At 44.0% G+C, this 26642-nt stretch overlaps 1 protein-coding gene across 4 annotated transcripts in view; it reads left to right on the top strand.

Annotated features, from left to right (window-relative positions):
* Nucleotides 1–4299: 4299 nt before the first annotated feature.
* Nucleotides 4300–26642, top strand: part of LOC111158430 (solute carrier family 8 member A1) — a 330022-nt gene continuing 307679 nt past the window's right edge. Inside the window, exons 1-2 of one of the 4 annotated variants that reach the window (XM_022520439.1) lie at nt 4300–4412; nt 24607–26438. In XM_022520439.1, the coding sequence (XP_022376147.1) occupies nt 24640–26438 (1799 nt within the window). In that variant the 5' untranslated portion in view covers nt 4300–4412; nt 24607–24639. Of the gene's footprint in view, nt 4413–4969; nt 5083–5435; nt 5505–24603; nt 26439–26642 lie in introns of those variants that run through there. The other 3 variants (XM_022520442.1, XM_022520440.1, XM_022520438.1) reach the window with 3 other exon arrangements.

Below are 26642 nucleotides of genomic sequence, written 5' to 3'. Positions count from 1 at the left end.
TCTAAATGTCCCTTTGCCACAGTTGCTTCTTTATATGTTTTTATCGAGAAGCCCTCCCCCCCAGTGCTCTACCAGCTGAACTGCTGAGTTCTTATTGGTGAGAAGAGATGAGATGATGATGTCGTGACATAACTTACCTCATGCTTACATCAACACAACTTTATTTCTATAAACAATTATTTGTTTTGGTCTTTGTCATGAATAAGTGGATTTGACATTGTACCAAGCCAATATACAACAGATAGGGTGCCCCTCTATCAGACAGATACCTACACTCTGTACAAACAGAATTAGAAAGCATGCAACAGCTTCTTTCATTACAGAGGAAGGAAGTACTCTCAAAGTGTAGAGCATTCATTTTCCTGGGTTTATTTCTAGTATAGAATTCTGTATAGTATAAATGATAGCCTAATCGTTGTTGATAATGAAATGGCCTGATTATGTGGAACTTAACTATATAAATACTTTTTTTTACTTTATGAATATCATTTTTATGGAAACTTACCAACAATGGTAATAACAATAGCATCATTTATTGAGTAATTACCATAACCAGGGACTAAGTCAAGCCCATAATATACATTTTATCCTTCCTATAACTCCTTCAAGGAGAGTCTACAGTCTAGGTTTTTCAGACAAAGATACTGTGACTCAGAGAGGTTAAAGAACTTCCCCAAGATCCCACGGCCACAGGTAAGATACAGACCCAGATATTCTGACTCCAAATCCTTAACCTTAATCAGTTTCGGTTCTTTTCTGATCCACTCATTGCTCTAGATAGTGATTCTGCCATGAAGTTACTCACTGGTCAAGTTGTGGGACACTGACTAGATAATGTCCTTAATGTGATAAGAGGCAGAAATGGAAAACAAGAGTGTCAGGATTTTGTACAAGCCCACTCCACGACGATAAATCGCTCAAACGTGGAAGTGCAGGTCCCTGATCCAAACACTGTAACAAATTCAGAGGAAGTGGGTGACCCCTTCCCAATGAAGGAATTATGGGTTATAACTGTGAGTCTACTAGGGAGGCTGCTTCCACCCAGCAGTAGGACCCACTTACTGGATGGAATTCAGAGTGGTGCTGAACTAGTCAAAATAAAACAGAGAAGTAAATGTTACTTGTAGGAACAAGACCCCAGCGAGGAGGAACAATAGCACTTAGAAATCAAAAAAAAGAAGTCCCTGCAGTCCCCCTTGAAGCAAAGAACACTGGATCCAATCAGCAGCATTGGAAGCCCAAAAGACAAATCATGCCAGTGAGCTAGTTGAAGTTCCTAAGTGTGGGAGAATGGCTAATGCTGAGCTCCTCGTGCTGACCATACTGGGATAAGCTATTCTACTATTTTCTTATGTAGACATGAGTATCAGACTGAGCTCAAGAATGAGCCGGTAGTTGAGTGTGAAGACTGGTTGAGGAGGAAACAAGGTGGGGAATTACTAACTTCATATGAACACACTTGTGAAGACCCAAGACTAGAAAAACAAGGATGGTACTTCTGACCTAAGTAATTCAAAGTACAAATGAAAGAAATTACAACAAAGTACTTGTTTTCTTATGTTGGAAAATTATTGAGTGTTTTAGCAAAATATTAAATATTTTATAAAATTTTGGTAGGCTTGATCATATGTCCAATTTGTCTGTAGACTGGATGGAAAAGTAGGGCCTAATTCACAATATTTACACTTGTTCTGAAAATGAGTTTGCTACAAGTTCTCCTGAAGGTTTGTGGGAATTATTTCATGGGTATTTGAACCGTCTTTAGAATAGATCAAATCTTAGTGATTTTCCTGTAGAGTCCCCAAAATGGTCATTCCTTACTTCTTCAGATACCTAACAGAAGAGACCCATATCTCTGAATCCTAAGCCTGAAGAAAAGAATGGCAATCAAGTTTCAAGAATACAATTAAGAAATAACTATTGGCATTGGAATGTAAATCACCACCTTCCTACAAAGAGTATTTCTTCTTTCCAAAGCCACAGGCTGCAGAAACCACTCTGTTTCCTTACCTAGAGTCTTGCCAGTGATGTAGTCTTTGATAATTGTTGCAATAAAAATCCAGTCATGTATGACACTTAGAAGAGAGCAAAAGGTTTGACTTGCCTTGGGGCCCTGAAACCTTTATAAAGATGCCTTAAATGAGAAATGAAAGGAAAAAAAAAAATTAAGGACTCAGAAATTGAATCAAATCAGAAAGGGGGTGCCAAATCACTAGGTACTAGGCTGCCTTTTAATGGTTCTAGGTAAAGAGAGGAATTTAGGAATGCCTGGGTGGCTCAGTCGGTTAAGCCTCTGCCTTCGGCTCAGGTCGTGATCCCAGGGTCCTGGGATTGAGCCCCGCATTGGGCTCCTTGTCCAGCGGGGAGCCTGCTTCTCTCTCTTCCTCTGCCTGCAACTCTGCCTGCTTGTGCTCTCTCTCTGACAATAAATAAATAAGAAATATTAAAAAAAATAATCTTTAAAAAAAAAAAAAGAGAGGAACTTATGTAGATTTTCCCACCAAATTCAAATTAACCTAATACCAGACTAGATTGGAAAAGAGGAGGTATAAGGGGGACCAAGATGAAGTCTTAATGCTTTCTCAGCTACTGATAAGGTGAAATTTGGGCACCACTGGAATACAGACAGGGCTGGTGTCGCCCACATCACAAGCGTGCTTACACTTCTGAGAAAATCGGAGCTTTCACCAAGTGGTCCCTAATAGCAAGACTAGGCCATGCCCCTTTCACAGAATCTGTTCCAATGAGATGTAGTCCACTCATTTTCATTCAGCTCTTCTGCTCAGTTCCTGCAGTTTAGCCTGGTCCTATTTCCTGTGGGGAGAGTCATTAGTTACAGGCTATGCTCTGTGTCATTTAGAAAGCAGCCACTTTTCTCTCCAAGTCCCTTTCATTGAGTGTGAGCCAAATGTCTGCCTCTCACACTCTCTTGAAATCAGTACCCTAAGTAATTTTTGGCTAAGGACATACTCTTACAGAGAGATGGTGACCTTCTCTGTCTCCCCACATGTCATTCTGTTTACACCCACTAGTCAGGGCAATCTAACAAAAAGTTTGTGGCAAGTCAAGAACATTTCACTCCTAGCGAGGAAAGGAAAATGTTCTCAGGGGAGAATGATTCCTGGGAATATATGAGACAAGAAGAAGCTTGCTTTCCACCATGAAGCCGTGTATCCCCAACCATTAGGTGGACGCAGCAGAACCTTGTTAATTAAAGCGCAGACTTCACCCGGCAATACCAACATCACTTGTAAGTTTGCTAGAAATGCAGATCCTAGGCCTGCTCCAGAGGAACCCGCAAGCCCCAGGTGATTCGTATGCACATTCAGAGTTGAGGAGTATTGATGCCGGAACAGTTGGTTACAGGTAGGAATCAACCAGGGTATTAAAAAAAAAAAAAAAAAAAGTTACCCAGGCCTGGGTCCTACCCCCAGAGATTCCAAGTTAATCAGTCTGGGGTGTGGCCTAAGCACTGGGATTTTTAAAAGCTCCCCAGGAGATTCGGAAGCATAGTCAGAGTTGAGAGCCACTAGCCTCATAGTCCAACAGTGGGATTCCTGGAGTCAGAATCTCCTTTCCCTTGTGGCCTGGCTGCCAGAGAGCTCTCCTAAGGACTTAACTTTCTGCTCTGTGCTCTGTTCCTCTCACCTTTCCCATACAGCCGTCCCTGACCCCTCACACGTCAGCCAAGCTACACCAGTGGTGAATGCCAACTGGTGCTTTACAAAGAGAAGCTCGGAGTCACCCTTGACGACTGCAACGCCAGAGTCTCAAGATGGGATGCTAAAATCTGCCTTTTTAAACAAGATTCCCAGGTGTGTCTGATGGGCAGCCAGGTTTGTGAACTCCACAGTGGGTCTAGCCTTCCATCCTGCCAAGTCATTAAGGATTTGTAAGGATGAATGAGCTGTCAAGAGAGCAAGGGCCTGGTGCAATGCTCCTTTATTAATTATGGGGAAGTGATGTATTGGCAATGATAATGCTTCTCTTGGAAAGGCCAATGAATGGTTCGTCGATTGCTGCATTAGATTTTTCCCAACTCAACCTTAATGCTCAGCTTTTACTCCTCCGTGTAGTTTAGAAGCAGCACGGGCTTTCGCATTAAACAGTTTCTTGGTCTTTATTCCCAGGTGAGCTCTTTGCAATCTTTGAGGGAAATACCAACACGGAGAATCTTTCAGAGATCTCGGTTGGGGAATACCTCTCCCTTCACCCCCACATCCTTATCTGCTTGTGTCAGCAGCGTCTGGCTACAGTACTGCTGTGCATGTCTATACGTAGGAAAAACACAGTAAGGATGTAAGAGAAAATCATTGATACATCCCCAGGCCCCCTTGCTAAGCCAAAGCTTCCTTTAGCAGAGGGCTAGAAAGCGGAGGAAGAAAGATATATCTGGATGAACGATTTCAGAGGTGAGAAATGGGTAGGCAAGTCGGGGTGAGGGTTCTGCCTGGTGGGAGAGGCGAGGAAGGTTCAAAAGAAAAGTTGCAGCGCCCGTCTGCGCGTGTCATCGATGGGCTGGGCGCCCGAGAGAGCGCTAGAGCGGGGCCAGAACGCACTGCGGGGCCGAGGGCCGGGAGCAAACCGACAAATCCTCTCGGCGGCGGAGGCTAGGAGGCTGGGAGGCTGGAAAGGCTCCCAGCCCGCTCGGGGCTCCAGAAACGCGCCGGCTCTCTCCCTCGGGCGGTCGCAGAGGGCGCCGGGGCTCGGCGGCGGCGGCGGGGGGGCCGAGCGCGCGTGTGAGCGAGTGCGAGGCTGCGGGCGGCGGGCAGGCGGCGGGCGGGCGGGCGAGTGTGCGCGGGAGGGAGGGGGAGCGCGCGCGCCGCCCGGGCCCCGGCCCTCCCAGCCTCCCGGCCTCCGCGCCTGCCTCCCGCCCGCGCGCACCGGCTGCCCGCAGCCGCGGCTCCCGCTCGCGCCGGCGCTGCTCGGGAGCCTGCCCGCCGCCGCCTGCTTTGTGCTTCCCCCAGAAGATGGGAGCGACCTCTTCCCGGTCGGGAGCTATTTAAAAGGAGGGAGCGCGCCGTATTGCCTGCTAGCGTGGAGGAACCGGGGAAGGATCCATCCACACGCCTCCCAGATCAGGTAGGATCTTAGGATGGGCAGCAGAAGGGATTTGGTCCGCTACGGCCAACTGTTTGCCATTTCTTGTTCCTGAGGCTACACTTCCCTCGGCTTGGGCCACGGACCGGCTGCTGGATTGTGTGTGTGTGTGTGTGCGTGTGCGTGTGCGCGCGCGCGTGTGTCCCTACACGTTTTCTGGGGTGTCCGCTCTTCTCGGGGAGCGAAATTGCTCGGGCTGGTGCGTCTGGGTGTGAGTGTGCCTGCCTGCCAGTGCCGGCTGCCGGAGGAAGAAAGGGCTGCTAAGGAGAGATGCTGCACCCTTCGCCGCGCTGGGCTCGGAGGCTTTGGGGCGCGAAGAGCTAAGTCCGCCCGGAATGCCGCGCTGCTGGGGATCCGGGCGTCCCCACCCACTGGGTTCTGCTCCGCGGTCATCCCACCTCCTGGTAATTCCTGGGGTCTTCCCCAAGGCCACGCTCGAGAGGCTCGTTTCCGGCCAGCTCTGGGTGCTCCTTCACCTCGGACTGCGGAGAGAAGGGAGTTGTGGCTGGGGCAGGAGGAACAGGCAAGGGGGCATTACAGCGGGGGGAGTGGGCTGGAGGGTTCCCGTCTCTGGGCCCTGTGCCGGCGTGTGCCTTGGGGTTCCTGCACACACAGGCGTCTTTTCCCCCACGAGATTCGAAGGGAACTTTAAAGCTGCATTATATGCCTCTGGAGCTTTGCTGGCTCTTGGGGAAATGGTCTGTTTTCTGAGGTGTGAGGATATCCTTCTTGGCTCCTCCTTAATGAAGAAGAGGGAGGTCTTACGGGTGGACAGCCGGCTAAAGAAACCAAATCTGCCCAGAGGATGCTTTTAAAAATACAGTATGTTTGCATCCTTGATTTTACCACCCCCCCCCGCATGGATTCTGTTGACTGTTTTGATGAATGACTGGGGCTAGCAATTTGTATTTCCCTCTCCAGACAAAGTGGCAGTGGTTGGGTTGAAAGCAGAGTGATCAAATTTAGCAAGGAATTTTCTGAACAGAGCAAGAGTGCATGGTGTCCGCAGTCATTGGAAAGAAAGTCATGCCTTGCACTAGATATCTGTTTAACCCCCCCTTAGCCCGGCTCCCTTGCAGGCTCTCTGTATCTCTCCTGCTAGTCAGCCACTAGTGGTTGTGACTATAACAATACAAACTTTGTCCTGCTGGAGGTGTAAAGACTAAAAAGAGAAAAAAGGATATCAGTAGGAGGTGTAGTGGAAGAAGCTTTTTAAAAAATGACAGATGTGGTAAAGACAGTCCTGGCATCCAGATCATGGAGGAGCTGGCAGGGTAGGTGGATTCTGATCCGATCTGGTTAAAGGCATAGCTTGAGTATCTCCAAATATGAGCAATTCGAGCACCCACAACCCAGCATCTGTGGGAAGATTTGCTAAGGGAAATGGGGAAATGGGGAGCAACTAGGAGGGGATTCTGCAAGTAGACCCCCCCACGCCCCCCCCAACACACACATGCACACACTTGCATGTTTTCTTTTTCTCTCAAAACTACTCCTGCAGCAAGTCAGGAAAGGAGGGTAGAAATGTATCTAGATGTTCCATTCATTTCAGATAAGAAAACAAAACCAGAACAGGGGTGATGGCTCTTACGTTCCTCTTTCAAATCCTGTGTTACTTGGATTTAGCTCTATGGGTTTGCTAAACTTGCTTAATTGGCTGCTTAGGCTGGTGTGAAAGGAGGAAGGAAGGGAGAGCTAGCTCCATCTTTGGGGCCTTGTGAGTGAGAAGGTGGGGGGAAGACCCACTTACTTCATCAAGAAGCAAGATGTGTTTTCTTAAACGGTTTTCATTTTACAAATCCCGCCTGCTTGAAGAATTCCATTTGGTTCCAAGGGCTATTTTGCTAAGATTTCTCCCACCTACTAAAAAAAAACCCTGATTTTTTTTTTCTCCCTAAAATGGCTGTTGTCTTGTCTTAAATATGGAATGACTAATTACTAGGGAATTAAAGAACTGGATAGAGGTAAACCATTATTGACTATTGAGCTGTGTAGTGTTGCAAAGAATGCAAGTGTCCATGACAATCAGACTTCATTTACTCTGTCCTGAAAGCTTCATAGGGCTGGACAAGGAGAGTAATGAATTAAAAGAATATGAAGGCTCTGCTTTATATCTATCTCTCTATCAATCTGTCTGTCTATCTACCTACTTACCTATCTATCCATCTGTCTTTCTAGTCTTTCTATTTATTTTATCATCACTGTTAAATGGTTTCTGCTATATCATTTTGGATAAAGATTAAGAGCTTTGTTGACCATGAAGGGGAAGAAGAGAAATGATAGCAGTGCTTTTACTCCAAATAAAATTAACAAAAGGAAGATGAAGTATGATCAGGACTTTATGCAAGAATAACATTAATTGTTCTTTGAAGCTTACTATTTTTTGAAGAAAAAAAAAATTCCAAGAGAGCTTCAGCATTTTGTTAGCAAGCTATATTTAACATGATTTTATCAGACAAAAATAGACTTTTATTTATCTCGCAAAGTAAATGCATGGTTTTTTCTCTCTCCGTATTTAATCTGTTTCTTTGAAAAAATAAATGATGATAAAAGCTCTGCAGATCCAATGAGGTTACATTCTTGCTTTAAAGGAAGTTAAAGCATTCATTTAGGTCATGGATGTGTTTCTTTCAAAGTAAGTGCATTTTAGGACTTTGCTGTCTGATTTTTTTGCTTTGCAATTCAGTGAGAGGAGCCCTTTCTCCATGACACCTTCAGGTGGAGGGAGCATAGCATGGAGGTAAGTACAAGCAGTCTACCCCATCAGCAGGGAAATAACCAAGGGCCAAGTTGAAATAGAAATTAAATCTGGAAGAAAGAAATACACGATTAAAAGAGGGTGGGAGAGCACCTATCTTGCATGTTTTGTATTTTCGCAGTGTAAATGTATGTTGCTTTTAGCCAAGAATTAAATTGTTGCTTTATGTTTGCTAAGAATTTAGGAATCAACGTGTTTCAGTCTCTCTCTTCTTCTGCTTCTTTCATTACGCCCCCCTACTTTTTTTTTCTTATGAGGGATAGATGTCTCTTGCCAGAACATCTTCCGTTATGTCCATACCTCATACTTGGACCCCTCATCATAACCTCTACCAGATCGCCTCCCATCCGATCAAATTCTCCTGCTCCCTCTTGTGGCAGATACTCTCCCTGACTTTCCCCAGATCTCAGAACCACAGGGGACCTCACTCACGGCTCCCTCAGCCGCCTATCACTTGGGATCTGATCGCAGTAATACTTGTGGCTAACCTAACCAGTGGGCTGCTGAATTAGCCATTTCAAGTTTTCTCTCGGAACAAAGGGATGTCTACCCCCTGGAGACATACTTGAGATTTAGTGGAAGTAAATGTCAGATGATTTCTGACCCATAGGGACGGAATAGATCCCGGAAATGTGAGCTTTCAGAGTTGGCCTCTGAGATTTTGATTTGGACTCTGAGCTAGTCCAGTGGGGCCTCATTAAATGGAGTGAGATGATTTTCAGTTTTCTTTCTTTCTCTTCCAAAAGATACCTTTTGCCTGTGTGTCTGTGTCTCTCCATCTCGCTCTCTCTCTCACGGCCTCCCTCCCTCCTTAGGCTCTCATGTGCGCACGCACGCCCACACGCACACACACCACAAGATATATTTTATAGAACACATATTTTGAAGACTTAAACTAATCAATAGTTAGGTTCTCAGGAAGGTTTGTAAATCATACAGCTTATGTTCTGAACTGGAGACTTCTAGGGTAAGCTACTCTCCCCAGCAGGTTTTTAGCAAGAGCAGCTCAGAGTACGAATGAGGAGATCGGGTGCCTGCTTCCTGTGTGTTGACTCAACTTGGAAGACAGTGGCTTGTCTCCCTTGCTGCTTCAAGTGTTTTGTGTAGACTCTCCTTGCTGACAACTCTTGTGAAACTCTAAGTGTTTTGTATCCACTCTGCGATTGTCCTTTGATCTGTCTAGTCAAGAGAGTGTAGTACAGAACAAGAGAGACAAAGGTTCAAGAGAATCACATTTCTTCTTTACCTGAAACTTTCCAGCCAATTTCAGGAGGAGGTGGAGGATATGTGGAAGGAGAAAAGTCCTTCTCCTTCCACAAAAGGGCTGGGGGGGTATAAAGCATCCTTGGCGTGGAAGCATTTCTCCATCCACCAATGTAAGATCAGAAATTCTCATTATTAGACGTTCATTTGAGTAAAGTATTTCTATCTCGTAGGTCCCTAATGACATACAATGACATCACTTAGGAAAGAGCTGCCTTTAATTCTTCTTTTTTTTTAAGATTTTATTTATTTATTTGACAGAGATCACAAGTAGGCAGAGAGGCAGGCAGAGAGAGAGGGGGAAGCAGGCTCCCTGCTGAGCAGAGAGCCCGATGTGGGGCTCGATCCCAGGACCCTGGGATCATGACCTGAGCCGAAGGCAGAGGCTTAACCCTCTGAGCCTCCCAGGCGCCCCAAGAGCTACCTTGAATTCTTATAAACAACTGGCATCTGCTCGTCTGTTAACTTTGGTTGGTTTATCAGGTCAGCTGACAGAAAAGTCCCGAGGGCCTGGAACACAGGAAGGTGCAGAGGAAGTGAAAGTAGTTTGAAACTGGGTTGGTGCCCAGTTTGTGCCCTCAGAGGCTCCTTCTGGTGGGGAAGTGTGAGGACCTGCGCGCCCAGGAACGGGGCTGCTGACAGGGAATAGAGAGTAGTCAGACAGACAGAGCGATGGACTCCCACACTGAAATCTTCTGGGGCAGCAAAGATATAAAAAATCTGATCCTTTCTGGAAATGTAGACTTTTGAATTCTTCTGGGAATGGGCAAATTATGTTCCCCAGTGTGAAATGATATCCTTAAACTCCTGAATGGCTTCTACTCTATGTCATTTTGGAATATTCATACCAGTAACCTACAAAATGCCCATGCGATACCAATTCAGACGAATGTTTTCTTGCATATACAATAGGTACAGAAAAGTAAATTTAAATATTAGAGCCCATCTTAATTTTAAAAAAGACCGAAAACAGCATCACTTAGTAGATGTCCTTACATGTGAAGTTAGAGTAATTACTAATTTCTTCATTAAATCTAACGTGAGATGAAGTCAGACAAGAGAGTGATTCAGCATTTTATTCCAACCCAACCGTGATATTTATTGAGCACTCACTGTATGCAAGGCACTGTGCTCGGCTTTTCAGAGAACACAGATGATGAAGAGTTACTTGACATTTACCGAGTGCCCATTGTATGCCCAGGGCCAATCTAAGCACTCTGAGGGTGTTTTCTCTTTAATAGTCTATAAATGCTCCACAAGGAAGCATCCTTATGATGTAAAAATGAAGACGATGGCTCTGTTAAATAACTTATCTAAGAGTTAATAGGTGATAGTACCAGTTTTTGATGCTGTTCAAAAGCCATGTTCTTAGCACCATGTTCTCTAGTCTTAGGGATGTCATGGTCTAGAACACCTGCATGCTGAGCCACCTGGGAAATATTGCTTCAACTGTCTAATGAGCACAATGCTGTAGAGTGGAAGGAAGAAGAGAATATTTGAAGAGGTTTCATGGAGGAGGACGCATTTTAGTTTATTTTTCAAAGAGTGAAAAGGGCTTCTAAAATAAATAAAGCCAGTATGCCTGAGTGGCACAGTCAGTTAAGCACCTGACTCTTGGTTTTGGCTCAGGTTGTGATCTCTGTGTCCTTGAGATCCAGCTCCGCGGCCATCCCCAAGTGGGACTCTGCAATCAGACTGGGCTTGAGACTCTCCCCTACCCCTCCCTGCCACCACGCTTCCCCCACCCTGCCCATGCACACAGGCGTGTGGTGTGCTCTCTCTCTCTCAAATAAATACTCTTAAAATAAAATAAATAAAGTGAGCATTTTTGAAACATGTAGACCAGCTCCAGCTAATTTATGACAAGGACAACCCTGAGGCAATGTTAGGGCTGTTACCAGATTTTCCAAATCAGCTGTGCGTCCCTGTCAGAACCATGCCATGGGAACTGTGGCTCTGGAACAAGTGATAGCATCGGCCACCAAAATTCAGGATGAATTTCCAACATGACCTTTAAAGAGCGACACTGTAACAATCAGAGAGGTCAGACAAGGGACAGACCACTTGCCATCCTATTCCTCTCTTAAATTTAATGGTTATGTTTTCTGGGCCATTACAAGTGGTCTCCCCCCTTTTTTTATTTGGCACCAAATGGCTCTGGTAGTTTCTCCCTTGAGCTTCTTGAACTCCTGTTCCTCATTTCTGCTTCCTTGTAAAGCACAGGACCCAGGACCTGCTGTGGCTGTCCCTGCTAGATGTAGAACATCCAGTCGCAACAGCAGGTTTAGAGAATCATGCTGCTTATCCTTGCCGGCAAACCTAAACTTCCGGCATAGGCCATGGTAGAGCCTCCAAAGTGAATGGCACTGGGCAGAGGCAAAAGGATAGAATTTGGAGACGTGCTAAGTCATATGTCCTATGTCTCTCAAAAGTTCCAAGTCACTCTTCCAAAATAACCTACCAGCCAGATATTAGGGAATGTGAGCTCCCTAGAGCTGAAATTTGTGAATCTGTCCTGGGCAGAGCTGGTTGCTCGTTCTCCCCGGACTCCTCACTGCCTCTCTTCTCCTGGCCTAAGATCTTCTCCTTCTCTTTGCTCTTACTGCTTAGAACCACAGCCAGCTCTGGAAGAACAGCAGAGATTCAAATGTCCTTTTGAAACAAATGAGCACATGAAGGCTGCATGAAAATAAATGACCCTTGAGAGTGAAATAGGAGATAGTTGAATTCAGTTCTAGGGCTCTGAGGTCATGTCACCAAAGTCACATCTTCTGTTTTTGTCTGATAATGTAGAAGGCCTTCAGAAATGTATCTGTGTTTTCTGGCCTCAAGGGTCCCTGGATGTCTCCTAATGATTCCCCAAGGTGGAAAGATTTGTTTCTAGATTGAAGGTATTGACTAACAAAATGAGGGACCTTGGAATCCTCAGGCTAACGTTCTCTGAGGTCAACAGGCGTTTCATGACAGTCATAATATTTATTTGGACTCATGGCATATTTAACATCGTGCTGGGTATGTGACTTCTCTGTGCCTCAATCTGCTCATCTATTCGATGGGAATGATAATAGCAAAAAGCCACGTGGGATTTTTGCGAGGAATAATACATTAATACTTATAGAACATATGGAACCGTTTCTGGCACGTGGGTGCTCAATAAGGATTTGTTCTTACTTCTTGAGACGAAGATTGAGAGAGTTTCTGTCCCCGCCTGCATGCCTTTATATGAACATGCTAATTAATTGCGGGAGGTTGCCATGGCGAGAAGGAAGATAAGGACACACATAATGACATACACCAGAGGTCACAAAACTGTATTTCAAAATGCCACATAGTAAACATTTTGCGCTTTGTGGACCACAGAGTCTGTGACAATGATTTGACACCACTGTTGTAACCTGAAAGCACCCACTGACAATACTTAAATGAATGGGCATGTTGTGTGCCATACAACAGTATTTATTGATGCTAGAATTTGAACATCATATAATTTTCACATCACGAAACATTGTTTTTCTTTTTGTTTCAGTTAGTTGACAAAGTAAAAAAAAAAATTAATGAAATGGGTCTGTAAAAATAGGTAGCAGGCTATGGTTGACCTGTTGGCCCTAGTTTGCCTACTCCTGACACACAGCCAGACTATGAGAGACACAAAGGCAATATCATTGAGCTTGAAGAATCTTAGCAGTCGGGGTTGGTGTCGTGCAAAGAGAGGTGGCCTAGAAACGGAGACCTCATTTTAGAGCCTAACTCTGTCAAATCTGAGATGTGTGCCTTTGAAAAAGTCTTTTAAGTTATCATGGCCTGAGTTTTCGTGTTTGGAAAAAGGGGGGTAGAGGGAGAGTTAGGTGGCTTTCAGGGGCCTTCCTAGGTGTAAAAGCAGTTTTATGAAGGGAAATTGGACATTTAAGATGGATCGTGGAGGGCAGGTAGAAAAGCATGAGAAAGGAAAACATGGTTCATATTTGGGTAATTTTTGTTTAGTAGCTCAGTTGATTATCAGGAACAGTAACCCTGGGAATGTAGACATGTGCTGTATTATGGATGGTGACCTTGAATGCCAAAGTGAGGGATTGGGGTACTCTAGCTTCCTGTTGTTAGCCTGAGTCCCCAGTTTTACAGATCAGGTTGAGAAAGGGAAAATGCCTTGTCCTAGGCCACAGGACTGCTCCTTCAGAGCTGAGACCAGCACTCATTTCTTTTGGACCCCAGACCAATGATCCTTCTGTCTACCACATTGCCCCCAGCACAGTGGTAGAATGAAATTAACTGTAATTACATGATTGTGACCTCAGAAGGGCAAGTCTAAAAAAAATTACAGAAGCCATTTTGAGTGTTCTCTTTTATAAAAAAGAGATTTATTTATTTATTCCAGAAAGAGAGAGAAGGGGGAGGGGCCAAGAGAGGGAAGGGGGAGGGGCCAAAGGAGAGGGAGAGAGAGAGAATCTCAAGCAGACTCTGCTGAACAAGGAGCCCCAGGTCAGGGTTCAATCCCAGGATCCTGAGATCATGATCTGAGCCGAAGTCAAGAGTTGGCTGCTTGACCAACTGAGCCACCCAGGTGCCCACCTGCCCTGTGTACCTCTCCCCTCTCCCATCCCCTCACTTTGAGTATTTTCTAAACATGGTCTCATTCTGCCCCCCAGCATATCTAAGAAGGTAGGTCTGTGAGTAATCCCATTACAGAGAAGGTGAATTGCAAAAAGTCTAACCCAAGACCTGGCCCTCTGACCATCTTTGGCCTGGCTTCCTGCTGACCATTTTAATTTTCAGCTCAACGTGTTATTTCTTCAGCAAAGCCTTCCCTAATACCCTAGTAGTTCAGGTCCTCCATTGCTTACTCTTGGAGGGTAGTGTTTTGCCTTTATAACATTTATCAGAGTTGATAATGATGTTTCTTCTTGAAATAATTTAAATTGACATCTGTCATCAGTCTTCCCAGCTACATAATAAATTCTAGAAGGGGAGAGATTGTATCTGTTTACTTCATGGCTCTAGCCCTAGTGGCTCTCCCACTCCAGACACGAAGAGACATTCAGGGTTTGTTGAGTGAATGAGTGAACGAATGTTCTTGCATAAGTCATTGATATTGATGAAAGCAGTCTTTGCTTAAAAGGCAGAAGTTACTATCTTCACTTGCTAATGAAATGATTAAATGATTGGCATTTCTTTCTCCACTGACTTTTTTCTCAACTCTTCCACTGGCTCCTCTCCAATCCTGGCCTATCACAAAAAGACCATAACATAATAGTCTTGGCATAGTTAATTACATTGAAACTATAACACTTCAGCCAATATTGAAACAATTCTTCAAATACAGATTATGGGATTGGTATAAAGGGCATATTCACTAGATGCTTTATCTAGTGGAGAAACTGTATGTTTCATAAACTGTGCTCAGGGATTTGTGTAAAAATTTTATGTTTTCCTATAAGCTACTCAACTTATTCCTGTAAATACTAAAATTTGGCCAGTTCCTTTCTAAGCTGTTTCCATTTAAAAAAAATTATTTGTTCTATGTGTGTATATACATATATATAAATACACATAATGATAAATAAATTAATATATAATAAATAATAATAATAAATACATATAAATAAATAAATAAATAAATACACACACACACACACACACACACACACACACACACACACCCCTGGTTTTAGAGCCATGTCACTGTGCATATTGTCAGAAACTTTAGAAAACTGTAGCACAGAATATTGACAAAGGGTCACCATTACATGAGCATCTGTTGACTTGAGATTTTTAAAAAAATATTTCTTTTTACTTCCTTCTGCTTTTCTCAAGAGCATCTTATTCTTTCAAGGACTGTGATTTGACACTATGCAGGAAAATTTAAAAGACTCACAAACTTCAAGCTGATAGGGTTCCATCTCCTGAAAAGCAATCTACTTGAAGATGAAGCTTAATGACTCAGGGAAAAAGCTGATGAAATTCACCAGCCTCTGCTCACATAACCAGCATTTTCCTTGTTATAAAAGATTTTTTTTAAAGGCATTCTGAATGTTCCTATCACATAGCTTGAAATTAGATTCTGTATTAAACATTTCTAGTCCCAAGAGGCAGACTAGAAGGCAGAAAGTGACGGCAAAGAGTTACTCTTGAGTTGAGGTGAACAGAGGGAGTGGTGATATTCCCCTAAAGACCCTATAATTTAAAGAGCAGAACTTTCCTCACCAACCAAGGACCCAGGTTTGGGGTTTACATTTCAACATATTGTCTACTCTATTCAGGAATTGTGCATGGAACTTGGATAGAAGGTCTCCAAGGACTTCCATTTATCCTCTGTCTTTGCCGCGTGTTGATATGGTGTCTTAGAAATCCTTAGCTGTTTCTATTTAAAGAGGCACAACTAACCCTTTGTAAAATTATGAAGTAGATATAAGTTACTCCCAATGCTTTAACCTCCTCTTCTGGGGACCCCTGTGATCTCCTGTTAGGGTCCATTCTTCTCTGTTGTCCTCTCCCCTACCTCCCCACCAACTTACCAAGGGGATCCATATTTTGATGCTGTCTGGAGTCCCAATCTATGAGAAGGAAAGCCTTTCTGATACATTATTTCAAATCATCATTTTACTGATATGACAAGAAACACTACCTTCTAATTTGGGGGCACTACCTTCAGTCAAGTACCTTGTCCAAGTGCTCTGCCCTGCCATCTGTGTTTGCCAAAGATACCGCATGCCCTTTCTAATTTCTACCCAGTTCTTCCCTTTATGTCAGGGCCCTTAAAGTGTGGTGCCAAGACTGCCTCTATCAAATCAGCTGGGGTGCTTATTAAAGTTCAAATTTGGGTGTCCTCTTTAGAACTACTGTACCTCTGATGATAACCCCCACTTATCTGCGTATTAATGTATTTCCCAGGTGATTCTTAGGTGAGCTTAAGTCGAAGAAGCAGCACTCTGTGCCTTTATGACATCATTCCTTCCTTCTGCAATGTCCTCTTACTCTCTCCAGCTTTTCGCCATCCTCCTAGCCCTCTCATTTTAGGGAATCTTCCATAGTCTTCCTAGTACTCATGGCTATTTGAGTAAGTAGTTGAGTTGTTTGAACACTGTCAGTTCATCAGGCACAGGTGCAATTATCTTTGTAATCCTCACAGTGTTTGGTTTGCTGCTTTGCCCATAGATGCCACTCCAGGAATGCTTGATGAATACATGAGTGGTCCACTGTCTCAAACTAGAAGTATAGAGAGAGCTGTCCTTCACTCAAAAACAAAACAAAACAAAAAACCTCAAAAAACAATAACAACAACAATAAAAAACAATCCCACAAAAACCCACACACATTTCTTAAGGTGAAATGTCAACAAGCTAGTGTGGAAAATATTTTTAGATAGTAAATCTTTTTTGGTGACCCAGATAGAAACGCAGGCTTGTGACCTCATTTTTTTTTTTGTTCCCAGTGTGTAAGGTCAGACATCAAAGAAAGGCGGCTCTTTCCCTTCAGGGTGGATGGTGAACAAATTAGTATCCGAAATAGTTATTATTGTCCATCATGAGGCCCCTCAAAGATGCACAGAATACAGACAAGGTGCTCTAAGGCCCTGGCCTGCCTCAGGGAGTTCACCAGGCTTGAAACCCCTGGGTGGTAGAATTGTAGGCTGAGCAGTCTGAGGTTTCTAGAACCCTGGTTGTATTAACCTAAGAGCTCAGGTGCATTAACCTGGCAACAAGGTGGTCCACTTCGATTGTCTCACTCTCTTAACACCTGGCAAGTCTCTCCGTTTCTGGGATTCTGTAGCAATGAAAGTGTTCTTCCAGAAAGGAGACTCACACCCTGACGTTTGTAATCCATGCCCCCCTACCCCCACTGGAATGTGATCTTCTTGGAGGATATTAACTTATTCATCTTTTAACACGTATCTGGCATATGTGAGTGGCTAAGAAAGCTTGGCAGATAAAACCATGAACGAATGTGTTGTTTTCCTGTTTCTTTGAATTACTTACTGGTTTAAAAATTAAAAAAAAAAAAAAAGTCTTGATAGCATATTTGTGAGCTGCGTTGAAATTCTTGAAAAAAAAGAATTGATTTATGGCTATCAGAGCAAAGTATTCCCTTGTTATGCTGAAGTTCAGTATTATTCTCCCCAGACCCATCCATCTTTCATTTTAGTTTTGCTTGCTCACTGCTAGGATTTCTTTCTCTCATTTCTTTTCTCCTGACCAAATGGAAAAACCTTGAGATTATTACATGACTTTGGAGTGATTTCAGACCTCAGATTTTAGCTGATGATCCCGCAAATGGATCAGCTTTCACTTGCTACGTGATAAATAGGAGTGCTTACCAAACCCTTACTTGGGGGGTTGGGGAGGCAGGAGACAGGAGCCACAAACGTGAAGGCTCTGGAGGAGACAGTACAAACTACATGCATTTGTTCAGGGTGGGGAAGCAGGGCCCGTGGAAAGGTTACTCTGTGCTAAGTATCAAAGTAGGGGGCTCCTTGCTACCAGAGGACAGTATTGCTCACCTAGGAAGCGAAAACAAAAAAAAGATGCTGCCACTTGGGAATGCACGGTGGCAATGTGCTTTCCAAGTGTAAGCGCCGGGATTAAAATCCTAGTTCATCTCTGTTTGTACGACTTTAACCAGTTTACTTTTACGAACCGTTTATTTTTCTCATTTATAAAATGAGAATGATACTACCTCCTTGCCGTGTTGTCAGAAAGGCCAGGGACAGTGAACACAAAGCAGTCTGTGAAGCACCTGGGACAAAGCAAGGTTCTCGGTCAATGGCTTCAGTCATTATTGTCCTCAGTGCCAATTTATGACAATTAGTGAGGCCCTCACTCTGGCCTTGGCACTGGCAAAATGAATCTGAGGACAGTCCTGGCCCAAGATAAGCACAGCGGCTTCCCTTTGAATTCCTCTTTATTTAGTTAGTTTTGAAAGACTCTTTATTCCCCAGCTTTCTTTCTCTTACTCCTATTTCCATACCGGTATGCAGAGTTAATATATTTAAATTTAAATTCGTGATGCACTTTTTCCTTTTATGAGCCTTCTGTAATGGAGCTGATTTTTGGTTGGTGCCTGACCAGATGTCTTCTTATTGCACTGGGGGAAGGAGAAGATACACTTTATTGAGGATGTCTGAAACATCAGGACCCTCTCAACACAGCAGATGAACTTGGCATTCCAAAAGAAATCTGCAAGCTAGGGCTCATGGAGGAGGACCTGCCCCCAGGTGATGGGGGAAACTGCAGAGTCCCCCTTCTCTATGCCGGAGATCAGTTTTTCCAGCCTGAGGTTCTCTGCCCATGAGCCTGAATCACATTTCCTCTCCTCCACTTAATCCTGACATTGGCTTTTCAGGGTGATACTGGCATCTGCTCATTTTAGGGGCTTTTGCTTCAGTCAGGGCACATTTTTCAGGGCAAATGCCTCATTTCAGCCCCCAGATTCTGATTCACCTTCAGAGATTTGGTGAATCAGCCCATGACCCTATGAAAATGATTTTATTCATTCAGTAAGCAGGTGCTATGTGTCTTTTATGTGCGAGATTCTGCTCTAGGAACTGGGGATCCATCAATGAACAAAAGAGACAAAAATCTCAGCCTGTACCGAATTTAACATCTATCAGAGAGAGAAAGGCAATACACAGAACCATCAAATAAAGTATATTAGCACATAAAGAAGAAGAAGTTCTATGTAGAAAAGCAAAGTAGGGGAAAGGGCCATGGGTTACATCTCATGACTTTTCAATAACTTCCTCATTATTTAAAATCCTAAATTCATCTTTCTGTTTTTGGCCGCACAGCCTGACCAATCACCCCAGTGTCTTCCTTTGATGAATGAGGTGAGTGTTTTCTGACTTGGCCCAGGATCCTGGCTGTAGCCTCAAACATTCAACCAGAGGACTTGAGCCCCTTATATGAACTCTTGCTGCCTGTATTCTAGAGGACCTGTCCCAATTTATTAAGCAACAAAAAGGAAATTCTCTCTTTAAAAAGAAAAAAAAAAAGGTAAGAGCAGAGAGTCCTTGTGGGACCAGAGCTCCTCTGTAACTCATGGTCATGGTCTGTTGGCATGAGATTGGGTGCCAGAAGAGTAATTTGCACCCTGGATGGATGGTCAGATAAGGAAAATCATTTTGGCATCATCTCTTTGTCTAAAAGCATTCGCCAATGCTTGTCTCAGTAGTGGAAAAGAACTTAGGGTTGCTTAAATGTTGCCTTAGAAACGGATGAATTGCTAAGCTTTGATGCTTTCACTCAGCAAGAGGTACATAGAAGGGAACTCCAGGTCCTGATGAGGGAGAGTCAAGGAGTTCCTTTGAATCACCCCAGCTGCCAATCAGTGGAATGAGATTCGGCCACCTTTGTGCACGGGGCTGGCGTGAATGCCAAACGTATTTCTTCTCTCGGAGCCGGGTCCTCTTGGTGGTCAACCCTGGCTCCAGCTTCCCATAAGGAACCCATTGCTCTGCTGCCTGATGAGTCTTTAGGCCTCCATGGGGCGGGGGGGGGGGGGGGGCTCTTCCTCACCTTTTATAGAAGCCATTTGCCAAAAATCTGTCTTGCAGGTACATGTCCCCTTCCCCTAACCTGTTCCTTCAATGCTGGTGTCTGGGCTTTTTCAGTTGGAGCTCTTTTCCCCATCCTTCATCATGTGCCGTTCACATTCCTCTTTATGTGCTACTACAAAAGCACATCCCTCTGTAGGAGCTGGGGTTGTCTGTTGGCTTCAAGATAAAGAATGAGCAGAAGACACTCTGGGTCTTCTTGCTACGGTGCTGTAGGCTCATTTGGATGATATAACGGCTATTCCTGAGCAAGAACTGGCTGAGAACATAAGAGTTGTTCGGAAAGCACCATGAAAACCAGCCTATCCTTGTTCCAGAGTTCAGGTGATCAGGACAGAATATAAAAAAAAGCCAGGCAGCAGAACAACATACTAGCAGCCTCTTTCCTGCTGAATTTTTTTGGAAATATATATTTGAGGAGATAGTAGGGAGGATCTGCTTGAATCTGATGATGGAGGAAAGACCCTGAAATGAAAGAGTGAAGAAGAACCTCTCGTTTAGATGCTATCTGCCCCCTCTCCTCCCAAACATTTGAATTTGGTGTTAATTTAATAAAAGAAGAAACTAAAGTCCAGAGAATTCTTTCCATTGCCAAAAACCTGTATCAGTGTTTTGTGTCTATAGATTTCACAAATTATAATACTGCCACCTTTTGAATATAATCGTGATATTTTGGACTTAACCTCAGAAAGCCCTTTCCTTTTTCTTTGATCAGAATTTTTACAGTTGCATCCACTCTTAGACATCTGTACCCTTTTGGCTAATAACAATTGTGAGATGTGGGTTGGGGGAGGGCTTTTTTTTTCCTTTTCTTTCTTTCCTTTTTTTTTTTTGGCTGACCTTATAGTTTGCCCTGAGAATGTATGTAGGAAGAGGTGGTCGGGTAATTGCTAAATACCGAACAGGTAAGGGGCAGTGGTCTCTAGGGCATGTCAGCTCACACATTACATCATAGCTGTGGATGCCTGTCTGTTGGAGTCTCTAATCCGTAAAATAAAAGTCAGGCTATTGGAAACCTTCCATGGAACTTTTGCTACTGAGGCCCTCCTTACCCTGCATGGAAGCCAAGAGGTTTTCCAACAGGTCAGTCCAAGCCCAAATCCAGTACTCTCTGAGATGACTTCATACACTATCAGGGATGCTCTTATCAGGGTTTGGATCTTAGTTCAGGAGTTTCCTATCTGTATGACTTTCTGACAAGCACTTAACCTGTCTAAGGCTCAGTGAACCCATTTCTGAAATGGGTTAATAATATCTACTGCAAAATGTCATTCTTAGGACACTGCATTGCACAACTCCAGGTGGTGCCATTCTCATGGACCATAATGGAAATGGCAACACCAGGAGCTGTGTAAAATACCAACACTTGTTAGTGTAAGTATTAGATATAATACTACATATAATGAATTTAGCATAGTGTCTGCCATCGTGTTTATGAATAAAACCTACTGTTAATCTCTTGGGCAACTGACCATGATTTGCTGTTGTGCCATTTTGACCTTTGCTTCTAAGAAACAAAATAGTTTGGAGCACAGAAAACACAATCCTGAAAGCCCTGGAGGTAAGAAAGTATTGTCATGGTCAGGAAATGGAGAGAATTTCCATATTCTAGAACTTGGAGACTGGATCCTAAAAGGTCTGAACAGCCTATTGAAAGGATTGGGTTTGTTTTTAGAGCAAGAAGCAACCAATGGAGAGTTTTAAGGGGGAGGTAGGAAGTCATATCTGTACTTTAGGAAGCTCATTTTGGCTGAAATGTGAAAATGGAAAGATGAGATTTGGCAGGAATTTAAAGGAAGTGGTTGATTATATCAGTCCTCGAGTTGGGCACAGGTTGGAATCTCTGTTCTGGGTTTATTCTCTCTTTTCTGTACTACTCTCTGGGAGCAAATACTTAATCTTTCTGATGCTCACAGGTTCCCAAGACATTTGGAATTGTAAATCTTCCAAAGGGTCACTACAAATTGTTTCCTTCTCCTTTTTAAAGTTGAGATCTCCACTGTGTCATTTTTTATACCTGCCAGGCATTGGAATCAGTTGTAATTCTGGTGATTTGTTTTGTTTTGTTTTGTTTTGTTTTATAAAAGGCAAAAACTGGTCTCCTTGTTCCCACTCTTATCCCTGTACTCTTATTCTTTTTTTTTTTTTTTAAAGATTATATTTATTTACTTGACGGAGAGAGAGAGAGAGACAGTGAGAGAGGGAACACAAGCAGGGGGAGCCGGGGAGGGAGAAGCAGGCTCCTCACTGAGCAGGGAACCCGATGTGGGGCTCGATCCCAGGACATTGGGATCATGACCTGAGCCAAAGGCAGAGGCTTAATGAATGAGCCACGCAGGCGCCCCTGTACTCTTATTCTTCATGGAACCAGCAGAAAGATGTTTTTAATAGGAAAATCAGTGGATACCACTCTTCTGATCAGAACCTCCCTGAGTCCCATCTCTTTCACAATCCAAGCGAATGCCTTATGGTAGCCTCCATGCCCCTCATAATCCATCCGTAGTCTGTTCCCAGCTGCAGAGCCCTGTTCCCCTGGCTCACACCCTCTCATCACACTGGTTCCTCTGTGGTTCCTGGACTATGCAAAGACAAGTCCTGCCGGGTCTTGGCATTTGCTGGAATTCTCTTCCTGTAGATATCCACAAGGCTTGGTCTCTTACTTCCTTCAGGATTTTGCTCCAGTGTCGCCTTATCAGAGAGGCCTTCCTTAACCATCCAGTATAAAATCCTGCGTGCTGTGTGTGTACACACACACACACACACACACACACACACACTCACACACGCAGACTCCTTGTCTTACTTAACATTGCTTTCTGCCCCATCCCTCTAGCACTTTTTAGCATCTGACATTTCTATTTATTTGTCTGTTTCCTCCCCAATAGAATATATGGTCTGCAAGGACAGAGACTTTGTTTTTGTTGGTTGTTTTTTTTGTTTTGTTTTGTTTTTTGTTTTTTGTTTTTTTAATTCTCTGATGCACTCTTAGGTGCTAGGAGAGAGCCTAGCAGGTGATTCACGTAGTGAATTCACCTAGCAGGTGAAACACGTAGTTAGGCAGCACCCATAAATATTTGTGGAATAAATGGCTCATGATGGAATTAGAGTTAGACCTTCCACTACTCTTGTAGGTTGCTTCAGTGTCTCCTCATTTTGAGTGGCGATCCCACCCGACTCCTGTAATGACTGATTAAGTAGACCCACTGACCATGAATCTTGCATATTTTGAAAAGACACTTTTTCTATTTTTTCAGCCTTTTATGTAGAATGTAATTCTGCCATCACAACCTTCTGCCGGGGCTTGTCTGAGAAAAATGTCAGAGCTTATCTCCCCATAGTGATGAGCTAAAAGGAGCTTTAGGCAAATGGTGGGCTCTTTGAGGGTCTGCCAGAAAGTGCTGGACCAGGGGGCTCCGCCCGGGCCTTGGTGAATTTCCACTCCCTGCCATGAGTGGCCAACCTGGGCCAGAGAACGTAGGTGAGTGCGTGGGTGGCTCTCAAACCGCCCCAGGCTATGGAAGGTTCCAGTCTAGCTCCACTGTGAACTTTTTATACTCAGGACGCCCCCTTGCCACCACTTTGTCTGATGTTGGAACTGGCCTTCTAGGCCGGAATTACCCTGACTTAGAGCAGACCCTCCTCTCCGTCAGCACCTTACAAAGCCTCAGGGGGCAGAAGTGGTATCTGGGCAGAGAGGCGTTTTGCCTGAGCTGGTGGGTGAATTCAGAGCCATGGTTTCTCAGTCTGCCCCTTGGCCTCGTCTACCAGGCCCTGTGTGGCTCGGTGACTCTCCTGCTCGATCTGTAATTGCCTGCAGCCCTTCATCAGATGTGTAGTTTGTGGTCACTGCTGTTCTGCCACATGAGCTAATTTAGTTGGAATTACGGCTCCTGTATTTTTTTTTTTTTTTGGTCACTTGAACCCTCTGTAGAACTAATATGTGTTTTAGAATGGCCATGGAAAGGATGACATCAACCCCAAGAAGGAACATTTTATGACTGGTAAAGCTGATTTCACAGCCTGCCAGACAAGGGTCTTAACACATAACTAGACCCAGGACTGTTATCTCCCTTTCCTGTCGCAGACAGCCACAGATTCTAGTGCGAGATCTGTCCCCAGATGTGGAGCACTGTGCTTTGAGACCCAAGTGCCCAGCTGCTAACATATCAGGAGCACTGACTGGGCTTGCTGAAAATGAGGAGGAAATGTGCTCTCAGCAAAATGTGCTTTTCAAAACTGTACTTAATGTGCGGAAAGATTGTATTACAGAAGATTTCTTTTCCCCCTCAAGTACAACTTCTGTTGACTTTGTAGGAAAGCTTGAAGAGATCTCTGTGTTTCCAAGTCCATTTGGTGCAATGGGACGTGATTTCAAAAACTGCAGTACAGGGTCTGCTCCAGAATTTAAGATCATCAAAAGGCCTTGTGTTGGCTAGGTTTTTAGAGTCTGAACTTTAAAGTATCAGTCTTAATAAGGCAGTCTTAATAAGGTGATTTCGGTAATGAAATGGTTTCTGGAAGGTAATTGTACTAACCAAAATTTAAAAGAAAATCTGTATTAGCAACAAGGAGAAAATTATTTAATGCATCAAAAGGTTTTTTTTCCTCCCCTTATTGGCTTGCATAACTATGTATTCAACAAGTCAAGGTTATAATTGAACTTTTCATTTCCAATAAGTCAATTGTGTACATTGCTCAGGAAATGGAGACTACAAGTAGAAAATCCACACGTGGAGAGATTGAGTTGTAAATTTTTCAAAAGATTGCTTAATCACTGATGGATACGTAGAATAATTATTCACCATAGGTATTATGGTAGTCAAATTTAAACAAATCATTGGTAAAAGCAATAAAAATCAGTAATTGGTCATGCTTTGGATCTGGCTCTGATGATGTGATTTTTTTTTTCCCCACCCTCCCTCCATCTTATTTTTGCCAGTAGGTTGGGACACTTGGAAGTCTACCATTGTACAACATGCTGCAGTTAAGACCCTCACCTACCTTTTCGATGGGATGTCATCTGTTAGCCATAGTGGCTCTCTTATTTTTCCACGTGGACCTTATAAGTGCAGAGACAGAAATGGAAGGAGAAGTCAATGAAACTGGCGAGTGTACTGGCTCATATTATTGTAAGAAGGGGGTGATTTTACCCATTTGGGAGCCCCAAGACCCTTCCTTTGGAGACAAAATTGCTAGAGCTACTGTGTATTTTGTGGCCATGGTCTACATGTTTCTTGGAGTCTCTATCATTGCCGACCGGTTCATGTCCTCTATAGAAGTCATCACATCTCAAGAAAAAGAAATAACTATAAAGAAACCCAATGGAGAGACCACCAAGACCACTGTGAGGATCTGGAATGAGACGGTTTCCAACTTGACCTTGATGGCCCTGGGATCTTCTGCTCCAGAGATTCTCCTTTCCGTAATTGAGGTGTGCGGCCATAACTTTACTGCAGGAGACCTGGGTCCTAGCACCATCGTGGGAAGTGCTGCATTCAATATGTTCATCATTATCGCCCTTTGTGTCTACGTGGTCCCAGATGGAGAGACGAGGAAGATAAAGCATTTGCGTGTGTTCTTTGTGACAGCAGCCTGGAGCATCTTTGCCTATACTTGGCTTTACATTATTTTGTCCGTCATCTCTCCTGGGGTCGTGGAGGTCTGGGAAGGTTTACTTACCTTCTTCTTCTTTCCCATCTGTGTCGTGTTCGCTTGGGTAGCAGATAGGAGGCTTCTTTTCTATAAGTATGTCTACAAGAGGTATCGGGCCGGCAAGCAGAGGGGAATGATCATCGAGCATGAAGGAGACAGGCCATCTTCCAAGACTGAAATTGAAATGGACGGGAAAGTGGTCAACTCCCACGTTGACAGTTTCTTAGATGGCGCTCTTGTTCTAGAGGTCGATGAGAGGGACCAAGATGATGAAGAGGCCAGGCGAGAAATGGCGAGGATTCTGAAGGAGCTCAAGCAGAAGCACCCGGAGAAAGAAATAGAGCAATTAATAGAATTAGCTAACTACCAAGTCCTAAGTCAGCAGCAAAAGAGTCGAGCTTTTTACCGCATCCAAGCTACCCGCCTGATGACTGGAGCCGGCAACATTTTAAAGAGACACGCAGCTGACCAGGCAAGGAAGGCCGTCAGCATGCATGAGGTCAACACTGAAGTGGCTGAAAATGACCCCGTGAGTCAGATCTTCTTTGAACAAGGGACCTATCAGTGTCTGGAGAACTGCGGTACTGTCGCCCTGACCATTATCCGCAGAGGTGGCGATTTGACTAACACTGTGTTTGTTGACTTCAGAACAGAGGATGGCACGGCCAATGCTGGATCTGATTATGAATTTACCGAAGGAACTGTGGTCTTCAAGCCTGGTGAGACCCAGAAGGAAATCAGAGTTGGCATCATCGATGACGATATCTTTGAGGAGGATGAAAATTTCCTTGTGCATTTGAGCAATGTCAAAGTCTCTTGTGATGCCTCAGAAGATGGCATCCTGGAAGCCAATCATGTTTCTACACTCGCTTGCCTCGGATCTCCTTCCACTGCCACTGTGACCATTTTTGATGATGACCACGCAGGCATCTTTACCTTTGAGGAGCCTGTGACTCACGTGAGTGAGAGCATTGGCATTATGGAGGTGAAGGTATTGAGAACATCTGGAGCTCGAGGAAATGTTATTGTTCCCTATAAAACCATCGAAGGGACGGCCAGAGGCGGAGGCGAGGACTTCGAGGACACTTGTGGAGAGCTTGAATTCCAGAACGATGAAATTGTGTAAGTTGTTTTTTTATACCTATGTGTGGGGTCGAGTGCCTTGGTGGATGGGAGAGTGGATGTCATTTTTTTTTTTAAACTAAATGGCACACAAGGAATGGAATATTTGCTATACAGGACCACTTGAAAATGCCCCCTGCTGTGCCACACTTATCAATCTGCTCCATATAGAGATCTTAATTTGGTTCTATTTTTAACTTCTGT

The sequence above is a fragment of the Enhydra lutris genome, unplaced genomic scaffold (assembly GCF_002288905.1).
Source record: "Enhydra lutris kenyoni isolate GAN:26980312 unplaced genomic scaffold, ASM228890v2 scaffoldscaffold59, whole genome shotgun sequence".
Classification (NCBI taxonomy): domain Eukaryota; kingdom Metazoa; phylum Chordata; class Mammalia; order Carnivora; family Mustelidae; genus Enhydra; species Enhydra lutris.
The sequence above is the reverse complement of the archived record's forward strand: the minus strand, read 5'-3'. Positions and strand labels throughout refer to the sequence as shown.